The sequence below is a fragment of the Anopheles stephensi genome, chromosome 2 (genome assembly GCF_013141755.1).
Source record: "Anopheles stephensi strain Indian chromosome 2, UCI_ANSTEP_V1.0, whole genome shotgun sequence".
NCBI lineage: Eukaryota > Metazoa > Arthropoda > Insecta > Diptera > Culicidae > Anopheles > Anopheles stephensi.
The window spans coordinates 78,629,388-78,651,000 of record NC_050202.1 but is presented as its reverse complement, the minus strand read 5'-3'; the positions used below and the strand labels follow the sequence as shown (position 1 = coordinate 78,651,000).

General features: G+C 43.9%; 1 protein-coding gene across 5 annotated transcripts in view; it reads right to left on the bottom strand.

Annotated features, from left to right (window-relative positions):
• The window catches only part of LOC118508525, a 113,343-nt gene that overhangs the window by 10,298 nt on the left and 81,432 nt on the right, over positions 1 to 21,613 (bottom strand). For all 5 annotated transcript variants that reach the window (XM_036048394.1, XM_036048393.1, XM_036048395.1 and 2 more), the window contains exons 4-9: positions 13,451 to 13,567; positions 13,202 to 13,382; positions 12,679 to 12,930; positions 1,171 to 1,287; positions 806 to 937; positions 178 to 437 (exon numbers count right to left, since the gene is read on the bottom strand). In XM_036048394.1, coding sequence (XP_035904287.1) covers positions 178 to 437; positions 806 to 937; positions 1,171 to 1,287; positions 12,679 to 12,930; positions 13,202 to 13,382; positions 13,451 to 13,567 — 1,059 coding nt within the window. The remainder of the gene's footprint in view (positions 1 to 177; positions 438 to 805; positions 938 to 1,170; positions 1,288 to 12,678; positions 12,931 to 13,201; positions 13,383 to 13,450; positions 13,568 to 21,613) is intronic.

The following is a 21,613-nucleotide window of genomic DNA, read 5'->3' as shown; positions in this document are numbered from 1 at the left end:
CGCAAAGCTTGGTGCACAGTGTCGTACGGGAGTGATGCAAAAGTAAGTATGTGAGCATTTTTTTTTGGCGTGTGTGCAAAAAGGTCGAAAGAAATCCTGTTCATACGTTTAAGCTGGTGCTCGAAGCGAAATCTCTGCCTAAAATAAATTGTTGCCGTTGATCGGAAGCATACTTACTCAACAGTTTTTACAGTTAATTTTGTAGGTGAAATGTTGTTTGCCAGCGCGTGCTGATGCATGTGCAGTGCGGCCAACCGTAGTGCAACTTCGGGCTGCAGCTCCGGTGCAAAGCGCTCCTGCGTGACATCATTGCAGCACTGCAGGAACAGATAGTCCAGCGCGTTAAGGTCCTTCTGGGCGAGGCCAGCGGCAGAAACCGGCACGAACGTCACGCGAAACAGGCAGCGCAGTTTGTGAGCGCCTGGTCGGGCCGCTATCTGTAATGGAAAGTTGAGTGCAAGCATTAGAGACTGTGACTGTAACGTGTGTTGGGATGTTAACTAGCGGATGTCACAAAATTTGACATAAATTTGAAATTTGAAAATAAAATTTAAAGTGAGAAAACTACCCCTACATCAGCAATAGATTTTCAATTAGAGATCGGTATTTTCTTTCCTTGGTTCAATCATTTTTCATTGCCGGCACTAACACCGCTTCGAAAGTGCCAACTTTGAAAAGATTGATGAACTTACGACCAAACAATTAACAAGCTAGTTGGAGCGTGTGTGTGTGTGTGTATAAAGATTCGAGCATGTGTTAGCAATTTGGGGTTTTGGGGAAAACTCCTGCTTCAGCTAATACTTACCCGTGCCACCGTTTCCTGGGGATCCAGCAGGGTTAGCTTGTTCCGCTTCAGACTTTTCACGTGTTCCACCACGAGACTGAAATGCTCACCGGCGGTTAGGCATAACTTATCGCGTAACGAAGTAACAACATTCTGTGTGCAGCCAGATGATCAACAGGTTCGAGCAACACGTGGAAAGGAAGAAAGTGGCAGATGAGTGGATGAGTGTGGAGGGAACGGAAACCATTTGTTAGCGGTTGGTTTGAAATCGAACTCTGGCTTGTTTTTTTCTTTTTCAAACAATTACCAATGAAGCTCGCTTTGTGGAAGAATAATTTAATGTGCTTAAGGCGATGGCGAGCGCATCTGGGAACGGTGGTACGTACCTGTACAGTGGTAGTTGAGTCGTACTTGAACGATTTGGTTTGACCGTTCTCGAGGAACACTTTCAGCACGTTTGCCATCGGCGGCACGCACAGATCGCCGAGGGAAAAGGCAGATGGCTGTAATGTGATAAGAGAAAGAGAGAAAGTGAAAGGACACAACAAAGCATGTAAACTGGGTAGGATAATTTAAATAACGCTTGTGAGGAAATGTGAGGAAATTCCGTTTTTTTTTGTTGCCAGAACGGTTCTACTCTATTCCAGCAACCATTTAATTATCTTTGCGGTGGTGAAACATTTCAAAAGAAACAATCTCATTTATCTGATTTTGGTGTGAAACATTGAGAAAGCCAACCGAAAGCGCAGAAAAGGACAACGTCTTATAAATAATAAAAAAATAAACATTCAAAACCTCCCGCGGCAACGTTTGCGTGGGTTGGGGCGGAAAACCTAACTGTTTGAACGGGAAATTAATTAATCTCCGGAAAGAACTTCGTTCCGTCTCTTGTGGGAAATGAAAAATGTGTAAGAAGCAGTTTGTTTTTTGTTGCTTTGCTCCAAAACCCACAAACACCCATCCGAAGTTGGTTGGCACAAACCGGATGTAGAATGCCCCCCCCTATATTCGAATGGTTCGTTGCAGCACACCGGGCAGCCATTTCGTTCGGCGGATGGATTTAAAATATTGCCCACAAGGCCTTGCGTGCCAAGATATGCGGCAGGGCACATGCGGCACATGGTGTGAGGCGACCGACTTTGCTGAGGTTGCCCGAAAGCTTACCCCCGTCTGAGGCATCGTTGATAACATTGTTTCGTTGCATTTATTCCTCACTTCCGGGGGGTCCCCGGTACACTGCTTCCGGTGTCAAAGTCAACCGTTGGTAGGCAAAGTCATCCAGCAGCTTTTGGAGAAACTTTCCACACCGGGTTATAGCGTCTATCTCTCTCTCTCTTTCGCTTGAGGGAGGCTGGATTTTGGGAAGGATAATACTGTGGGCAGAAATTTGCCAGATTAATTATTCAGTAACCGATTCTCGTAGAGTTAGACGAGAGAGTGACGGTACTGAGCGGAAGGATGGTGGAAAATTGCAGCGAATGTGTACGACTGAGCTGCAGATAGTCTGTGGATGGAGTTTGGCATTGTTGCCGGGCTTCAATTGTAAAGCAGGAGTTTTTCGAGTGGCTATGGTCGGGGCTCGGGAGTGGTTTTCTGCGGTAACGTCGGGTTAAATGTTGGATGTGGCGAAATTTGTGGGTTTTAAATATTTATTCACTAACATGATGCATGTTGCTTTTTTACCGATGGCCATGCAGTTGTCTTAAGAATAATGTATGTTGTTTTTGTGGAGACCTTGCTCATCCTAAAGTCCTCAAACAAAGAAAATGACTCGTTTTAAATACCCAAGATTTCAAGCTTCATATTATTTCACAGTAGTTCTTATGTACATTTAAATATTTTTTATTTAATCTGTAACCTTGCTCTTCTCTCGTATTGAGGCCGGAAGACATCCCACGTAGTCATTATCCTTTATCGAGGATTCGCGGACGTGCTTGGAAAGTTTTAGTAAGGATTTTTTACACACCATACTAATGTATTTTCACACATGTACCCCCGTGCTAGGCGCAAGGGTTCGATTTACCCAAAAAAGTTCTATGAAAATAATGGAAATAGAAACAGTAAAGTTGCCCGTTACATTTCCATGATTTGAATAGCACGTTAAATCATGGCAAAATATTTTTTTTTACCTTCTCCCCATCCCCTTGTTTGGGGCGTGATTTCAGAAACATCGATAATCAGCGTCACCAGCTACCCCACCAAAACGCGCTCCGGGAACGCTAGGGACGCTAGGGAAAATGGTGGTGTTCCGATGCCATGAACGGGTCCGCGGGCCGGAACAATCGGAAACATGATAAGGGTTTTAACATTTCCTCCCGTGCAGACATGGTTAACGGAGCTCGTAATGGGACCTGCGCGCAGGGGAGGAGGTTAAACATGGGCATACACACACACACGCACAGGAGCACTCGCTCACACACTAGAACCATGTATCATTTTTCACGGTCTGGCGGTGTTTCAGCACGTTTAAAGCGAGCAGTGGGAGAATATGTAGATTTTCCACCTTCTCTGTGACCGAGCGCAAGAGCTAGTCCAAGATAGGGTGAGAAGCATTCAGCAGTTGCGTATTCACATGGATGTTTGCTGGAAGGATAGCACAAGGTAAAAGGGTTAAATAAAAGATGGATTGTCGTGGGTTGGAAAGTATTATCGGGTTAGTGGTTCAGCGAATTAAAGAATCACATCTCAAACATGATGTAGCTGCTCAAACGGGATGCTTAAAGGGCGTAAAAAACTGAGCTTATCACATTGTAACGACGTGTTGTAGTGCAGTGCAGGCTTCTGTAAGCTGTTGTTCTGTTTCTATTTTCACCCAGGAGCTTTGCAATTTATTCACAGAACAAACGATAACTACTCGTCCAATCTTTGTGTATCTTAGCAACAGTCCACTAGATCGCACACGTGCTACGAAAACTTCGGTTCCTGCGGGATGGGGAAAAGGTTTTGCTCTTTTTATAGAATTAATTTGCAGTGATTTCACCACAGTGCGTAGCGCATTTCCGGTCGGGAACTTGCTTCCCCAGCGTCGGTGATATGTGTACATCATCCCCATTTTTTCTATCCAGCCTCGTAACCTTTGGTTGCTACGATACGGCAGGCGTTCGGTAGCTAAGGCGAAGCTGTTTCATTCACCCGCAGATAAGGACAAAAAAACGACATAACAACAGCAGGCGGCGGCGACGAGCACAGGATGGTGCAGTTTGCGTTTTGCAACAGCAACATAACTGGGCGACATGTAGCCGGATGCGCAAACATGTTGCCGCCCGTGGATGGTGGAAAGCTTTTTCCAGCGCCGTACCCAAGGATGCCAAAACGTGCAGAAAACAGTGGGGGCAAAATACAGAGAAACAAGCATAGGAACGCAAGATCATGTCATAAGGACACACAATCCGCAGACTAAATATTTGGATTGTTAGCCCAGATGGGAAGCACCAAGGAATGTCTAACGAAGCAGGGCACTCAACATTTTCCGTTGGCCGGGTTTTGGTTCTTTCTTTTTGGTTGGAAAACCGTCGCACGGTATAATATCTCCTTCGCGTAGGTAAATTCCGCCCATGCAGGTATTATCAGTCGCCGCGCAGTATTGACGTTAGGTCGTCTGTATGTGTTCCTGTTCTTATCCCTCCGCATCGCCCACGTTCCATTGCCCCAACCCACCATTAACCTGGAAACAATTCAACGGAAACTTAATCGAGGTTGGCTCGTTCGATAGCTAGGTGCGTCCTCGGCGTCTTAAAATTGCAGCGAAGTGGAATGAAAAATTGAATCAACGGAAGCGAACTGTTTGGCTTGGGCGAGGTGAAACGATAGCGATCAAGGGAATCAAATTTTCTATCATTACGCTCAAACAATTGCACGAGGTGCCCGTGTTTGAACTCGGGAGGCTGCGTTCCCTTGGTTGGCCCAAAATGATGAGTTTGACTAAATTGATTGAAGAGATTTGTGTTGGGGGAAATTGGATGGAGAGGCAAGAAGGAAAGAATATAAGCACAGATACAGAGAAGATGTTTGATTTGAAGAATTTAGTAATTGGTGAGCTGCTATAACAGTTGACGTAAAACACGGCAAAGGGCTCGTATACTTAAACCCAATTCCTGTTTTGCTTTTCACTTACAATGAGGATCTATGCTGTTGTGCTTTCGTTATCATCAAGAGCCTATGAGGATTTACAGTTCACAGGCGTTTTTTTTGTTGTTGCGACGAATTGATTTTCGTCACCGGTGGCACATGATTTCACACCCGATTGATTTTATTTTTGACGTTTTGCGAGTTGATCTCCAACCGGCTTGGTTACTCAAGTGGCATGTTTTTTTTCTTCTTCTCATTCTGTGTTCCACTTGACATTGAGGACATGGAATGAAAGTAGTCGCTTATTCTGACATTCTTGAACACTTGAAGAGCAAACGGAAGCGACGGCGATGACGTTTATTAGAGTGCTTGGATTACACCTCTAAGTAAGATGGTTAGCTATTGACCACGTGTCGGTGGTTATTTGAAAATCTCCTCAAGTGGTGGAAAAGGATCAGTGGTAGAAGCGTTGCCTTAGCAATGGTAGCGTGGAAGGGCTGAACGCAATGAAGGTGACTTTAATGTTAAATATTTTACTTGATGTTTGGCATTTTCTGCTTGATTTTCCTGAGATTTCTCGCTGGTCTTCATTAAAAAAAAATTAAATAAAAACAATAACCATGCTTCCAATTTACTGTAGGATTTCAAGACGAGTGGGTTCTTTGCCGATAACTCTTCCCAAAGAATGTGGAAACAATGTTGCTTATGCTGGTAAGTTAACTTAACTGTAAAAATCTTCCAAAAAAAGGTACAACCTTCTACCCCAGTACAGAGTTATCTCAGTGAGATTTAATGCTGGGGTTTGTTGCTACTTTTCCACCGAATAATATTCCACATTCCTCAGCTTTTGTGCCGGCATTGCCGAACCTTTTAAAGCAATCACTCGTCCCATTCTTTCCCGCTGCCTGGGCGGTAAATCGAAACTTTCATTTTCATTTCTGCACCGAGAGGGGAAAAGTTCACTTTGAAGTGAACGGTTGGGGAGAACAGAGGAAACTGCTGAAATTTTTGGGATTGATAGACTGGCGTTCGGGAGGCACATCATTAGCAGACTGTTCACCGCTACCTTTACGAGGGGGGGCACGCATTTTGCTTAATCCGAATGCCAACCGTTTTACGGTGGGAGGGTTGGCACAAGCTGCGAGCATTATTAAAATACCATAAATCATATATTTTTCCCCTGGAGTTGATCCTTCTGCGCCGAGGTATGCATTCCATTAAAGGGTAACTTACCACACACCGGTTGGCGGTGTGGTTGGCTTTGTTTGGACAGGGAAAAGATTAGAAAGAGTCAACAATATGGTGCCGATGGAAGAGAGAGAACGAGAGAGTAAGCACATCAGAGTGAAGGCACATCACTCGAAGCCAGTGGAAGGATGCTGGCCGGATATGATGAGTTATTGCCGTGGTAGACGGTTTGGGTCCCCGGAAAAACGGAATGATTACATATTTATTCATGGATTAGATACAGCCAGGCAAAAAAAAAGGAGCACAATCGGTGTAAAATGATGCTTCGAGTTTCGCATTTTAAGGCCGGAAGTTTTGAAGCTCCAGCTTGATACGGGTTGAAGGCGATGGTTACCAGTATTTTATTGATTAGCAAAGCACAGATGTTAAAATGACTGCACAAGGAAACTGATAGGCTTATAGTTGGTCTGCCTGTTGCTTAATACATTTGTATCGATAGTAAAATATTCTTCAACTTTTCAGATTGAAATCTTCTCCATCATTTTGGTCCGCAAATGGAGAGTTGTATTGTTCCCGCTAGTGTCCCACATTATATTCGCCATTAAAGTGTATTTGTGATCAAATCTTTTATAAAGCGTTTCAAACCCTCCCGAAAGCATCCACCGCTGATTAACCTTTCTCGGGACACCGTCAGGAAACGGGATGAACTCACAAGCCCATTTCGTGTGCTTTTTGTCACCATCACAAATTGCCACTTATACCCTCTCCCGGAACCCGGAAAGAGAAAAACTACGTCCCAAAAGCAAAACCCAAAAAGAAAAAGGGTTCACTCACAATCGAAATGGTGGCCGGCGACTTTTGCCATGCGCCTAGCAATTTGCGGTACCTTGTGATTACATCCATCTCTACCAGAGGTTCAGTGTTGTTGGGGCGGGAGTATATGGCTTTTTTTTCCTTCTGCCGTACTGAAACAATTTTCTTCACCTTCAGGGACTACCTTTTACTAGGGCAGCTGGGTAGTACAGTTTCAAGACATCGCATCGAGATTTGCTCCCCATCCTTCTTCAAATCGGAAAACTAGTGCAGAAAAACGTAACCGCGCACGGACACGCCAGCAAGGTTTTCAGGAAGCAGAAGAAAGGGGAAAAAAAAGGATGCTAATCTTAAGGTGCCCGAATCATCATCTGGCCAATGTGTCCCGTTCGTACCAATGATCATCAGCCGTGATCCCGAAAGCCTGGCCCAAACAGCTCTGTGTAGCGCGCGGTGGAACACAATGCCGCACACGGCAAGCAATAAGTATCCTCGGTAGGATGCTTCGCTTCCCCGGTTCGACTGGCAGGCTAGCCGGTAAAGTAAGGCAAAGAATGGGAAGAAGGAACAAAAAAAAACTCTCGACTGGACTGTTTTATCTTTCCAAGAAGTTGACTTCCACTTTCGGACCAACTTTATTAAGGCCGGTTGGTTTTCGCTCCGTTTGCTCCGGTGACCATTTTTGGGCAAATTGCCAGGCCACAACCATTTTCCAGCGAAGGCACTGGAAAGAAGGGGGGAGGGGGAGGTGAAGAGGTGAACGAGGAACGTTCGTGTTAACTCTTTTCCTGCTTCAGTCTGGCGCGAACGGGTTGGACAACACAGTCAACCTAATCAACGGAGTAGTTTCGGGCCCGGTCGGAAGCGACACAGGGCGACCGTTGCGAAAATATTGTAGCGAGAGAGAGCAAAATTGTATCGAAAATGGATCTATTTATAAATAAGTAAAGAGGAAGCTCACGGCGGTGTCCTGTGCAGCGCGCCCGAAACATGGGCACTTCCGGTGCGGATGACAAAAATCCGTTGTTTCCGCTGGTTTTGCAGCTCGGAACACCGAACGGTGGATGGCTGGTTGCGAGGTTAGGTGTAAACGAAATAAAAATCTATGTAACACAATAAAATTAGATTTCTGCTTGCTTTAAGAGGTGGATATGGGTTTCTGCTAAAGTTTGTTCTCACACAGAGTTTGTTATAGAATTTAATATAAATCTGATTGATTAGGGAAAATTGTTGATAAGTTAAAGGAAAAGTAGGGTAAAATCCTCATAAACTTAAACTAACCACAAATGCACGAGAGCATAAGATAGTGACAGTATTCGTTGCCGTTTCGTTCCACATTGAAGATCCTCACAAAAGTCTAGCGACAACTGATGGGCCCATCAGCGCCGTGAGCCCAGTGCTCCAAACTGACGCTTCCAGTCTCGTGCTACATTTGGGATGAAATATTCAGGGCAACTTTTTTCACTTAATGTCAACTGTAAATTATTACGGTTTACAAGGGCCGAGAGTGGGTCCCGCCCGAAGCGTAAGCGGGACCACTCTTCGCCCTCGAAAAAACCCCAAACGTCGAGGCTGCGAAAGCTTCCCATTTTCTAATCCTTCGCCGCTCGTGACCCGAGAGCCCGTATGAGGTTGTGGTTTAACATTTGAAATAATTTCGTGTTTTACGTGAATAATCATCAGCATCCTTTTTTTTGTTGTTGGGTCAGTTTTGTTTGTTATGCTTCTTATTCCAAGAAAACGAAAGCAAAGGGCAGCGCTGCCGCAAGGATCGCAGAAGTGAAGGATGATAATTTATATTGGACTGGTGAAAGTAAATTTTAATCCTACTTTTTCAGACCGATTTCGAACCGTTGGCGTGCGGAGGATTAAACGAATTTGGTTTATGCTTTGAATTAGTTTGCGAAGTAGGGAAGGGGAAACGAGGCTCGAACGGCGAGAAAGCTGGTCAGAATAAATTGGTTGTTTTTGGGAAAAAGCAAATAGAATTGCACCGGAAAAGGGGAAAATTATGAAAAGTTTAGAGGAAGCTGCTTTTTAATTTTGACAGACCGATGGAATCGATATTTTTCGTATGAATTATGCTTTAAATCATTTGAATTTAAGGACTATCTGTTGCCCGGTTTGATAAGCCTGATGCGTTGATAATGATTAAAATGATAATTTAGACAATTTTAGCACATTTAAGGGGTTTTAGCACATTTTACAAACTGTATATTCGGTTGGACTTTTATTTAACTAAATCTTCTCGTGATAAAAAGAATGCTGATAAGGGTTCTCGACAGCCAGTTTAACTTCCAGTGATTCAAAAGATTTGAATCACTATGCATATCAGCATCAGCATTTATCCGGTGTGAAAGCATAAACAGCCAGGGTTGTTAATGAAAACTTGTCACAACCATTTTTTCAACGCACGAAAAAAAGTGTAAAGGGAAAATGGCAAACATTCCGCTTAAAACATTGTGTCCCCGAGCGTTTCTTACACGAACCGCACCTTAAACGAATGAGCTAATTAATTTCTACGTCAACAGAAAACTGTCACCAAGCTCTAGCTAAGCAGTTAACGTTAACCCTGGACGGGGAAACGGACGCGCACCGATGTTGGGTACTGTTTTTATGGTTTGCACACAACATAAAATGACCTTATTGGACGGCGGCAGTCATTTAACCACTAAAGTGAAAAATAAAGGATACGAAGAAAGAGAGAGAGAGAGAGAGCGAGAGAGAGAGAGAGAGAGCGAGAGAGAGAGCGAGAGAGACACGTTGTAAGAGCTTCAGGCTAAATAATCTGAGTACTTCCCAGCATCGAACCCCTTTTTTACGCGTCTTGATGAAATGAGCCTAATTATGTTGCGTCATGATGGGTTAGAAGAGATTTTTTTCTCGTTTTCATTAAGTGGGCCACAGCAACCGTCAACAAGTAAATCGCATGTTGCACGATCCAGTGTAGCATGGTTAGCGTAATTTTTCCCTTCTTATGTGAATTTAGAGTTCAGTTAAACAAAACCAAGATTGGTGGCGCACTAAGAACAATAAGAATCCGCTTACCTTAACGTGATATCATCATGCGTGTGTTATGTAGCGGGTTGCAACAGAAAAAATCCCTGCAACCCTTGAGCCATTAATTCCCTCGTCGTTGAATGCTAGCAAGGGCGTACTCGACTGGATCGTGATTAGCTACAAAGTGTAGGTCGCGTCGGAACGGCAGTGGCTAATTTTGTGCCTTTCGCTCTAAATTATGGCCAGGCTGGAAATGAGCTGCGTTTAGCAATTTCCTCTGGCAAAGGATTATTTCGATGAGATGATTAGAGACGATTACTGAAGGCGACCTCCGGCTCATATTTGTACGGAGATTACATTGGAAGGACGCTTGGATTATTATCGGTAGCAAGCGAAAGTCCAACAGGAGTTTGTTATGAAAATTTTAACTTTGTTTCGTAATTTTGCATGACGTTTGACATTTTGGCTTTACTCAGATGTGATCAATTTCAAATAATTTTTGTAAACATTATTTGTTCTGAAAATCTTCTTTCGTACACAATCGCGAGACACATCCTATTTAGCACGGTTGTATAAAACAATCACAAAGATACTCGTTAATTTGAAGCAAACTGTCGGAAATATGTCCCATCGACAGTAAGTACTGATCGATTATTATCGTAAATGATTAATTATGACGGAGAGGCAATGAACATCGTTCGAGCAGCGTCTCGCCATGGTAATTGTTAACAACCATCCTCTCGAGCCTATCAGTTTTCTCCGTGCTGCTTTGCCTTCCACAATATTCCACCTTCCGAGTGGTATTGCGATTGTTGTTTTTTTTTCTCTCTCCCTTCTTCGGAGCCTGAACACCGATGAGTGGAGTAGCTATCGAGAAATCACGTACTCGTGTACAAAGTACTCGGCGTCTCCATTCTAAAGCCGGAACCGAGCTTCGAGTATAGAAATAAAAAACTGTCGACGGCGGGAGGGAAAGGTTCATAAATTTCCCCTCATTTTGCATTAAATGCGAGAGCTCCAGGCACAGAGTTCAGGCATGCATCATTATCGCCATCGTGATTAACGGTTTTTTTCTTCCTCTGCTGTCCGTACGATGGCAGCAGTGCCAGTGTGCGAGAAGTGCGCCATCGTTATACGCGTTCCGTTCCCTAGCGCGAGTGAGTTTTTAGTATTGTTGTGTTGACTTTTTCCTTCAGGGTTTCTACGAGTTTATTATTTGACTGATGATGACAGCATGACTGGAGACGGAACGCAACAGTTTCGTCAACGCGCGTCGAAAAGACGAGCCTATGGAAAGCGATGGCAAGCTACAAAAAAAAAGGCAATCATCCATAAAACTCGGTAAGGATGGGTGGGTAAGATATACGCGCTGTCTTGTACCAGGGAACTCCATGTCATCGAATTATTATGATTAATTTAATTTTGAAATTTTATTATTACCCAAACAGGCTTCATTCCGCGGACGCGAACGTGCGGAAAACTAGTGGCCCGGTTTGGTCGGCAAGCGGAACTTTGGCAATTTGCTGTGATAAATGATTTTTCGGTGGTGTGACAGTGGAAACCAGCGGATTAGATCCGTTGTCTGTCGAACACAATACACCAAAACACGTTGTTGAAAGGGTTGTTACGCACGTCGATCGCTATCGCGGTGCGCGGTTGGTGATGGAATTAGCGCCTTCAAGGAACGGCAAAGTTGTTGAAGAGTTGAGGAGCGAAACCAACAGTACATGGTCGGACGCCTATTGTTAGGTATCGCAGGAAGCGTTTCGATGACGACAAAAGACAATGATTGTGGCCGATGTGAACTTTGGGCGATGCTTTATCGTGTTAAAGGTTTAGGGAGATTTTTTTTTATCGACACACAGATTAGCATAATTTATCGTTTTCTGTGAGGTAAGTGGGTCACTTTTTCCCTTTTTTGTTAATTCAGCTTAAAGTCGAATGTTCTTTCTCATTCTCATCTAATCTCATCTGTCTAATCTAATCTCAATCTGATATCTCAATGGATAGTTAAGGAATAAAATATAAAAATCTTTGAACCGAAGTAGAACTTTGCGGTACCGCTACATCAAAAATTTCGTCAAATATTGAAATAAAAAGAAGAAACCTTTTTTCCAATTATTTAGTGCTCATGCCTGTTTCAAATGGAGCAGATTTGTACTTCAAGATGTGCAATTCATGCTAGAAGTCCTCCATAGCAAGAGCATGCTTTTGCTAAAGCAGACTTCGTATGGGAAGGTGAAAAAAATCCACACACACACAGTGAGAGGTTAAGTCGACCGTAGAGAAAGGGAATCACTTTGGAAGCCGAAAAAAGTGGTCGATTTGTCCCGTAAATTCACCTCTCAACTACTCCACCCAGAAAGGTACTTATGGTTCATGTGGGGCTTGTTTAAATTTAATTAGTTCCGTCCGGTTTAAGCGCTAGTTTGGTGGTACTTCTTTTTCATTTTTAAACCTCACTACACGTATCCGCAAAGACCATACAGGGCTAACGGTCGGTAAAATGCGCATGAAACGATATAAATAAGCAAAAATGTCCGTACCGTCGAAGCAAACTCTCAAAAAGGGGCAGGTTAGTAGATTTTTAAACACCGCTGTGGTTTTTGTATCTTTCGTGGTCGTGCATGTGTCGTGTACCACCGAACGGGAACTACCGTGTCAATGGTCTGCCCGACGGTGAGAAAGACACGCAAACCGGAAACAAGACGTATAACCCTCTGGAAGCCGCTCTTAGTGCTGATTTGTGCCGCATAGCCTGACCGCTAAGGGAACCACACGTTGGGCAACGGTCGGGGAACGAAAGGTGCGGTGGCCGTACTTACCGGAAATAATGGCGCCCCGTTAACGCAGACACTCTCGGCAAACCGGACACGAATGGGGCGTGATTTCAGCTTCGCCTTCTTGCCCGCCGACAGTAACGTCGACTTTCGGCCGACCGCGTTGTAGAGCTGCGGCTGGCACACGAGCAGCGTGACGGAGGATTCACAATTTCTAACTAATTGTATCACATGGTCCCGGGGTGCGTCTTTGACGTCCTCACCGTTTACAGCTAATATTTGGTCACCTGGTTCCAGCTGGAAAGGGAATGGATGGGGAAAAGAATGGTTAAAAAAAGTCAGAGAGCGCCTGGTGCAATCGACGGGAAACACAGCGGGGCGTCTTGTTACACATATTACGACGATAGTAAAGCTGTATGAAGGACGGGGCTAGTGTGTATTTTTGACATTAGCTTCATTGTGTGTGTGATAAGGGAGACGCTGTTCTTTTCTTAAACCACAGAGGTTAAAACGGTTAATGAACCGCTCGCAATTGCTGGCTGGGAGTTTAAGTTGAGAGCGAACCTACCTTATTTACACTAGGGCCACCTTCCGTGACAAACCGAACGATCACAGGTTTTTCGCTGCCAGCAACGAACCCAAAACCCAGCGTAGGACTGCGCTGGAGTACGACCACGCGCGGCTCGGGTGGTGCATCGTTGCCATGATGTCTGATCGGTTCCTCGTAGGTGGTAGTTTTGTTTAGATGGCTAGAAATGGAAGGAATAGTTAGTCAATCGGCGCCCCGTTTTGATGTGTGAAGGTACACTTCGCTTACTTGATGTAATACGGTTGCCCTTTTTGGTCGATAGCTTTTTCCCAACCGTACGGCAAGTCGTTCGTCTGCACCCAGTTTTCGATTGGCGGCAACCATCCTGCCGTTCGTGTGATGTGGCTGTGGACGAGTGCGAGCGTAGCAATGGGAAAACAATAATTAATAAATCATACCATCGGTAATCACTGCAAGCAGATTGAAGCTATAGGGATGGCAAGTGTGAGAGCAATAACCATAAACCCGTCTGCAACAGTTGTTCGTTACGAGCGTCGGTTTGAAAACGTAACATTAGTTTTCCATCGCAAATACATTGCGGTGGATAATTTGTTGATAGAACAATGCCTTTGTACGTGATATTGGAATTTAACCGCATTAGCTATTAGCACGGGAGGTTTCAGCCGTTGCCGCCACTCCACCCGCAAGTCTAATAGCCAATTAGCGTTTTTAACAACCGTGGTAACCGACCATATAGTAAGTGTTTCATTTAATTTCGGATTTTAAAAAGTGAACTAGATTTCCACCTGAAACATTTCGAGAGGGTAATAAATGACTCGCATAACGATAACGAAGGTTGTAATGAAATCGATTTGTGAACCGAGCGGCTCGTATTTCAATCCAACGCCAAATGTAATATTGTTGAAGTGTCGATAAATACGATATTGTTGCTAATTAAAATTCTATTCTCCGTCCATCCAACACCACTCAACAAGGCGCGCTCACAAGAGCATGCTTTACTGGCCGTTTTTTGCGCTACTTAAACCAGCGTCTACCGGGTACTTGAATCGGAAAAGATGTTTCGTTGATTGGTAATGTAATTCACGGATTACCAATCATTTCCCGTGTGTTTTTACAATTGAACCTTCTGCTGTACTGACGCGACTGGAGAACAGTTATAGGAGAAGTATTATTATTTAATTTACTAAGGAATTAATGTTTTGAAATTAGGTAAAATCATAGTAAAAATATATAACGTAAAATATATACGAATTCTCTGCCTTCAGCTGCTTCATATTTACCTATGACGCAAATGTGAAATACAATGAAATCTCAATGAATCGATTGAGTTTCTTCTGCATCCGAAACTCGCAAAAGTTAACGTGAAGACATCAATTGACGATTAGCCTGACAGGTAGAGCTCTTCAACCCTAAAGAGATAGAGATATTTACCGGGATGGATACTAACGAGGATCGACACGGCACCAAACCTTGAATCCCACGCACGGTAAAAGTGGCAAATAATGAATTTAATTTGGCATGTTGAAGATGAAGTTATTTATTCAAATACCTGACTCTCCAACAACCGTTCGGAAGCCTGCCTCGGTAATGCCTCGCACCCACCCCACGTCCCTCGAGCGACGAGAAGCTCTTGGCAGAATGTGGCAGAATGGCACAAGAACCTGGCGCTACAGTTCTGAATAGAGAAACAGGCACGCCGCACATGGCGGAAAGCGCACGTTGAATGGAGGGCAAAAATTAATTTAAATCCCGTACATTTCACACCAACACACCATCTTTTGTGTTCTAACGGTGCGTATCGGGAGAGGATGTAGCTGGAGTAATTTGATTACTGTACACACCCGTGGCCACACACGATGATACAAGCGGAACGAAAGCAAAGCGCTGGCTATTACTGTAGTATGCTAGTAAAGATTGACGTGAGGGGTGGGTTGCAGGATTAAATGTTTTTGAACAATCAACCATGGTTGGTGTGAAACTATTAGTTAAACTAGTTATTCTGCGCGTACACGTACAAACGATCAGGCGCCTCCATCGTACGTTGCGTTACGTGATGGAGACGCCTGGTGGTTTATCGGATATTTTTGGAATTCATGAAAAAGCAATCAATCTTTACAGTACGTTCAGATGAGTGTGTAAAAGCCCCTCGTTAGTATTTTAACTTTAATTCCCATCCTTAGCAGCATGGGTAAAATACGTTCGGGCGTGAAAGTCCTATCAAATCAAACTCACGATTTAATGTATCATTCAATTTTACTCTCACAAACCACCAACAACCAATTGGCGTGACATCGCCATTACCTGTTGAAGTGTCGTTACAAACTTTTTATTCATTTGGAAAAAGATTGAGCCACGGATGAGCTGCAATGTGGGTTGAACCATCATACACACCCAGCTGTCCCGATTTAAACAGCGGTAAGGTGATAAAATTTTATGAGCTAGCGATTTCATTCGCGCGTCTTCCATTCACGTTACACTCTCCCTTTGCTTGCGCAAAAAGTGTTGATCGGTTCCCCACCAAGGGCCCGAGTTTGGCAAAAGTTCAGTGTACGTACTTCCGGTTGTTGCAAGTGTTTGTCGGTGACGGGAAGGTTTCGAAGCTCATAAAATGCTTCCTTTGGGCCGTGCGACAGAGAACACCATTCCGAGTGTTACTACTTTGAAGTCGTATTGCACTGAGGTCGTCTGGACCATACACAGCGCACAGGTCGTAATAAGACCGCCGCTTGTCTGGTGTAACGTAGTGCCGTACCGGGGGTACATGTTACAATATTACCTAAAGTGTACCAAACGACATTATTATATTTTTCCATCGGAGGATCATGCTCTGGAGGCATTTAAATCCCATGTGAATTGATATAAAACGATGTTTACAGGCTGTCATCCGAAACGATTCTGGTTCGCTGTACTGGAGGTACAGCGTGAAGGATCGTATGTTAAAATAAACATGAGCGGCAACGGAACCAAACAAAAAAACCGAAAAACAAATCCATACCCCTTCGAGATAGTAACAGCCATTGACATTGAAGCTTTATGTAGGACGTTGTTTATTACTTCCGTTGCTGCACCTCACAGCCCGAAGGGAGGACATTTTATTGCAAATTGTTTGAACTGAGCAAAAATTATTTGCTCCAGCAAGGATCTCGTGCACAGTGCTTTGCAAAAATGGGGTGCGTTTGAAGTACAGCAGGTATTGGTTTGTGTTTGCACTCATGATCCTACACCATGCTATGTAGTTCAATATAAAGCATCTTGATCATGTTGACTTACAAATGCTAATACTGTTTTACAGTTGCTAGCGTTTCTTTGGTAGAGAGTAAAATTTTTCCTTGTTACTTTCTTGCGCCATTAATGTTTGATGTTTTGTTATCAGTATTATTCTACACAAATCGTTTCATTAGCATGGAGTTGAACATTTTATTTTGTTACAGAATGGCACACCCTTGTTTCAACTGCCATTGAAAACCGAAAGGATCCAACTCCTACGACACCTACGCTGGAAAACGATAATTTTTCATTAATTTCACTCTCAACCATGCTTGGCAACTCGGCAATGATCCACCCTGTGAACAAGCAGCGAGGACGACACACAGAGCGAGAGAACGAGAGCAGGAGCGTGAGAGTTTATTTACTACCCCTTAAATCGTCCCGTTTAATGGTTACAGCGGTTCCGGGCACATCAACACCGCCGCACCCAGGAAGTCAGTAACATCATTTACGGACGGTAATTGAATCTGATAAAGGAGAAAAACATTACATTTGAGTCCCTCTTTCGGTCGTGCACTGTTCGCTGCTCGTCCTGTTGCTGTTTTGCGTACTGGCCGTCAACGCGGTTACTCCTTTTCTTGGTTTGACGAGCTTCACCCTACGGGGAGGTTTTTATTTCACGCGAACCGAACCATGATTGGACAGGGCAATTTTTGGTTTGTTTTTTTTTTTTGCTGCCTTCAAACCAATGTACCTGCAGAACCGGTGCTTGAAGTGCGGATAGGTGTGGAATTGTAAGTGCTGGCACAAAAAAAGCCTCCCAAAAAATGAACGCTTAAAAAGCGATTGAAACCATACAAGTAAATCAGAGCAAATGGGTAAAAGCAACACACACAGCGGGCGCGCGGAAATTCAATTACACGGTACGGCGGGTTAATAAAACAGAATCGCAATCAAAACGATTCTGCACAGCACCCAATCACAGTTGTTGCGCCGATTATACGGTGCTTCAATCTCGGCTTGAAGCCATGGTAGTTTTATGCTGCACATTAATACGCCGGCTCAATGAAGTAGGTGGAAAAGAATTTTGCACCGACCATAACTCGATCATCTCCAGGTTCAAGTTAAAAACCTAGACCGAAGAAGGCCACGAGCACGAACTCAGTTACCTGCGGAACTCAAGCAAATGGTTGGAGTAGCTGGTCCTTTACGTTTGTGGCGCTAGTCGCTAGTGCCGGCGGATAGGTTATGAGCTAGGTAAATGGTTGTAAGTTATTCACAGTTTTCCGCCAGCAGTTTCTGGCCAGAGAATTAACAAACGAACGAATGAACGACGAGTGCCGGGGGATGAATAGGTGTAGACTGCATAAAATTACGCTAATTTAATCACTCGTTATCTTGTGCAACGTTTTACCATTCGAGTTTTTTTTGTTACAAATATAAGGATAATATAAACAAATATAAGGATAGCAGTAGATTCTAAAAGAATGTTTACAAGCATTTTTGTAATAGCATTAAAGCATTCTGCAATATGCATATGGTAAGTAAATCTTTGCACCTTACAAGTAAAACTGAACATCCAAGCTGCATAAAGCAACTGCTAGGAGTGAAAATTTAATTTTAGCGATCACAACAATACAGCACCATTTACCCTGCTGCTTACCCCTAATTGCCCAAGCCGGAGATCGTAAAATCATTCTCTATCACTCCCCGGCGCATCCTTAAGCTAAATGACCCATTTGAATTTGTGCTTATCGTTTTCGTTCGGGGCAGCAGCAACCCTGCCCGGAGTGCATAAATCATACCGCACCATCCTTAAAGGAGCTGATCTGCAACCCTCCTTTCTGTCTTTCCCTGCAGCCGTAAATCACCTGTCCGGGTAGTAGGACATAAGCCACCCACACAAGACACTGGGTAATGATGATGCTGAGTAGGCACCGTCAAACCGGGGGATTGAGTCTGCTTTGTTGTCAGAGGCAATACCGAATAACGCTGCTATTCGGGCGGGTGGAAAAGCTTTCCTGTAAACAAATCAGTTTTCCATAGCATCGCACCGCACATTGGTTGTAGGTTTTTGTGAACAGTAAAGCGCACTGCTTCGCACAATGTTAAGTATACCCCGGGGGCTGGCAGTGCTTCTTTTAGTAGTTAATTTAGCAAAGCTAACACCAATATGATAAATGTACTTCATGTTCCGCTGAGTGCCTGCTTTCCTGTTCACCGAGCTGGAAGCGGTACGATGTCACCGGGCGGCTCAGGCTTGTTTGATTTGAGCGCAACGCAGCAAAATAATCATCGTTACGTGTTATCAAGCCACATATTAATTATGTTTGTGTAGCGTCGTCATGTTAGTGCTTCCTTCTGCCAGCGATAAATATTTGCGTTGTGCCAAATGGAAGGTATGTTTGTGTAATCAATTGAAAATAGAGCATAATGATGACACAGTGGGAGCGAGGGAGAGAGAGAGAGAGAGGCACAGAATGTCAGCTATTCAGGCATACCCGTTTGACAGAAGTGTGCTTTTGATGCACAAACGTTGCGTATAAAGAAAAATTCGGTTTCCATAGGCACAATAATGCCTTTTTAGAACCATTTATAACGCAAAAGAAAGTACAAAACAGTCCTTAAAGATAATCCCACAACCACTTACAATAACGCTTTGGTATTGTGCACGAACGAAGCATCACGAGCGAATGCGTTGCGCTGTCGCACTTTTCGTCGGTAGCATTAATTAGAGGGAATATTTATTCCGTTTATGCCAGTGTTTTGTCACCTAATCGAGGATTGCAGATGGAAACAGTTACCCTTTTTTCGCTTAGACACAACACCCTGCGAGCGAACGAACTGAATGAGTCCTCGGTAAGAAAAACCATAAACCATACAGTTTAATGAATGTACGCTTAGCCTTCGCCGTCTTGCCGGTAGCAACACACGGAGTGTGCGGTCTTGAGGTGAGTGAAGTTTTGTAATTTGCACACCAACAAATAGTTCTGCGCCATCGCCGTACTCCCACACTTGTCGGGTTGGTTAGCATCGTACTGTATGGAAAGATTTCACAACCATCCTTTGCGCTGGCCGGAGAATACGGAGCCTGCACAAGGTGGTACGAAGCGGAACCATCGTTATGTAGATCTGGCGGAGGATGGTTCAGTACGCCCGGCGTTGAAAGAATGTTGCGCTCCATTCTTGTGCCGTCTAGTAGCGGGATTTGTCTTCCGATAGCGTTGCAAACATGTTGTCACTAGTAGAATAGATCCGACGTTCAAAGGAATGACAATTCTGGTTGTACTCCAGAAGTATGTGTTAGCAAGCACCGCTTAAGCACGCCGGCTCGAAAAGGCCGTGTGTTGGAACATCCAGCGTGTTCATTCTTTAACAGATGCTTTTCCGGTGGTGTGAAGCCAGACAGGCCTTCCTGGCGTAAACGTCAAATTACTGTAAGGTTGGTGTAGTTTTTTGTTGCTAGCCGCATGTCATGCCCATCTGAAGGAAAGCTACATTGCCAACGCCCGCAACAATCCTGACGAGTCATCGAGCCTTCGAGGGTTTAGGTACAGGCTCGTGTGAAAATGGTTCCATCGTAAAACATTTTCACCGTATGTATCCACTTTACTACAGTGGCATCGATCTCAACGAGCATCCTTAGCGCGGAAATGTTTCAAGATAGCGGCTAGATGCTTCCAGGTGAAGCGATGAGACTGTTGAAATGAGGGTAGTTTAGCACCCCTTGCTTAGCAATCTCCATGGCTGGGGTTGTATTAGAAAAAATGGAAAAAGCCAACGCTTTCTAGCGTAATGCGTGAGAACTTTCATCTTACCCGAACGGGGAGAGCCGATTTTCACCGAAACATTCTAAGCATCGTTCGAAAATGCTTACCAACAGCTAGACCGTACCGAACTGGGCTTCTAAAATACGTGCACACGAGTGGTGATATGCAATTTCTTATGCAGTGCAACATTCGAATGGAAAGATGAGATACACGGAAGGTTCGACCGGTGGGAAAACCCCTGTTGGTATAAAATATTCATTAAATCCCGCACTAGTTCCACCGCCCAGAGGATATACTGTTCGACATTTATAGCACGAGCAGATTCGTTCTGTTGCAATGTAATGTATTAAATGGATGATCCCTCCATTTCATCGCGGTGAGCAGCACACTCAAAAAAAAAAAAAAAGCCCCCCGAATTCAAATGTTTACTCAGGTTTGTGACCCGAGCCTCTCAAAAGGACCACTGTTAGGTTTGAATTACGGCAGAAAAATATAACCTGCCAGAGCTAAGGTATGAAAGCCCCAAGACCTGATGTAATCAGCTAATGTACAATGAGCAAATCAATTAGATAAATGAGTTCGCGAGAATCCACTGCAGAAGCGCATTTGGCACAAAAGGCCAGCGAAAGCTTCGCGGAATTCAAATCCTCCAAATGGTGAATGGTAGCAACACGCACCACGGAATAACATCCAAAGCGGCCGGTTGTTGGGATTTAAAATAAATACATCTAAATCAGTACATTCTTGCAGGTGGTGGTAGCAGTGGTCTACCAAAAACTGTTACCAAGTGATACGCTTAAGGCTTGCACTACCGAAGCTTCATCAAATACTTACCAGCAAAATTTCGGTTTTAAGCAGAATGTTGCGGTTTGTTTTCGCAACCAACTTGCAACTTTCCTTCCGCCGAGGATATATGGTGAGTATGCGCATGTTATGTATGTTTGTAGATCCTAAACACCAGGAACCGCTTTGGGTGCTGGTTGGAGAGCGTAGCTATTTTAACCACCATATGTGTAGAGTTAGTTAGTGAACTAATTTTTGGTGCAAAACAGTCGGAAAGTTTGGAAAGCTTCGATTGAACTTATTCATTGATTTATTGATTTATTTATTGATTGATTGATTTTATGATTTATTATTCAATTTCTACTTGAAACACAACCAACAGTTGCTAGATTGCAGTGTAGTTCATCAGCTCCCACACAAGCCTTTCGTCTAATTCAAAATGCTTTTTGTAGTGCTCAAAGTGAAATTATATTGAGCGTAAGAGATTTTGCAAACTTCACCGTTAATTGATGGTGACACTATTTATAGCGTTTCGCTGGACACCTGCTCCGCCGGGACGGGGAACATTTGAACAACAAAACTCCTTTGATGATAATTTCAAAAAAAAGGCCCATATTCGAGCGGCACACAAAAGTTCGAACCAGTGTGCCACATTGCGCGGGGGACGTGG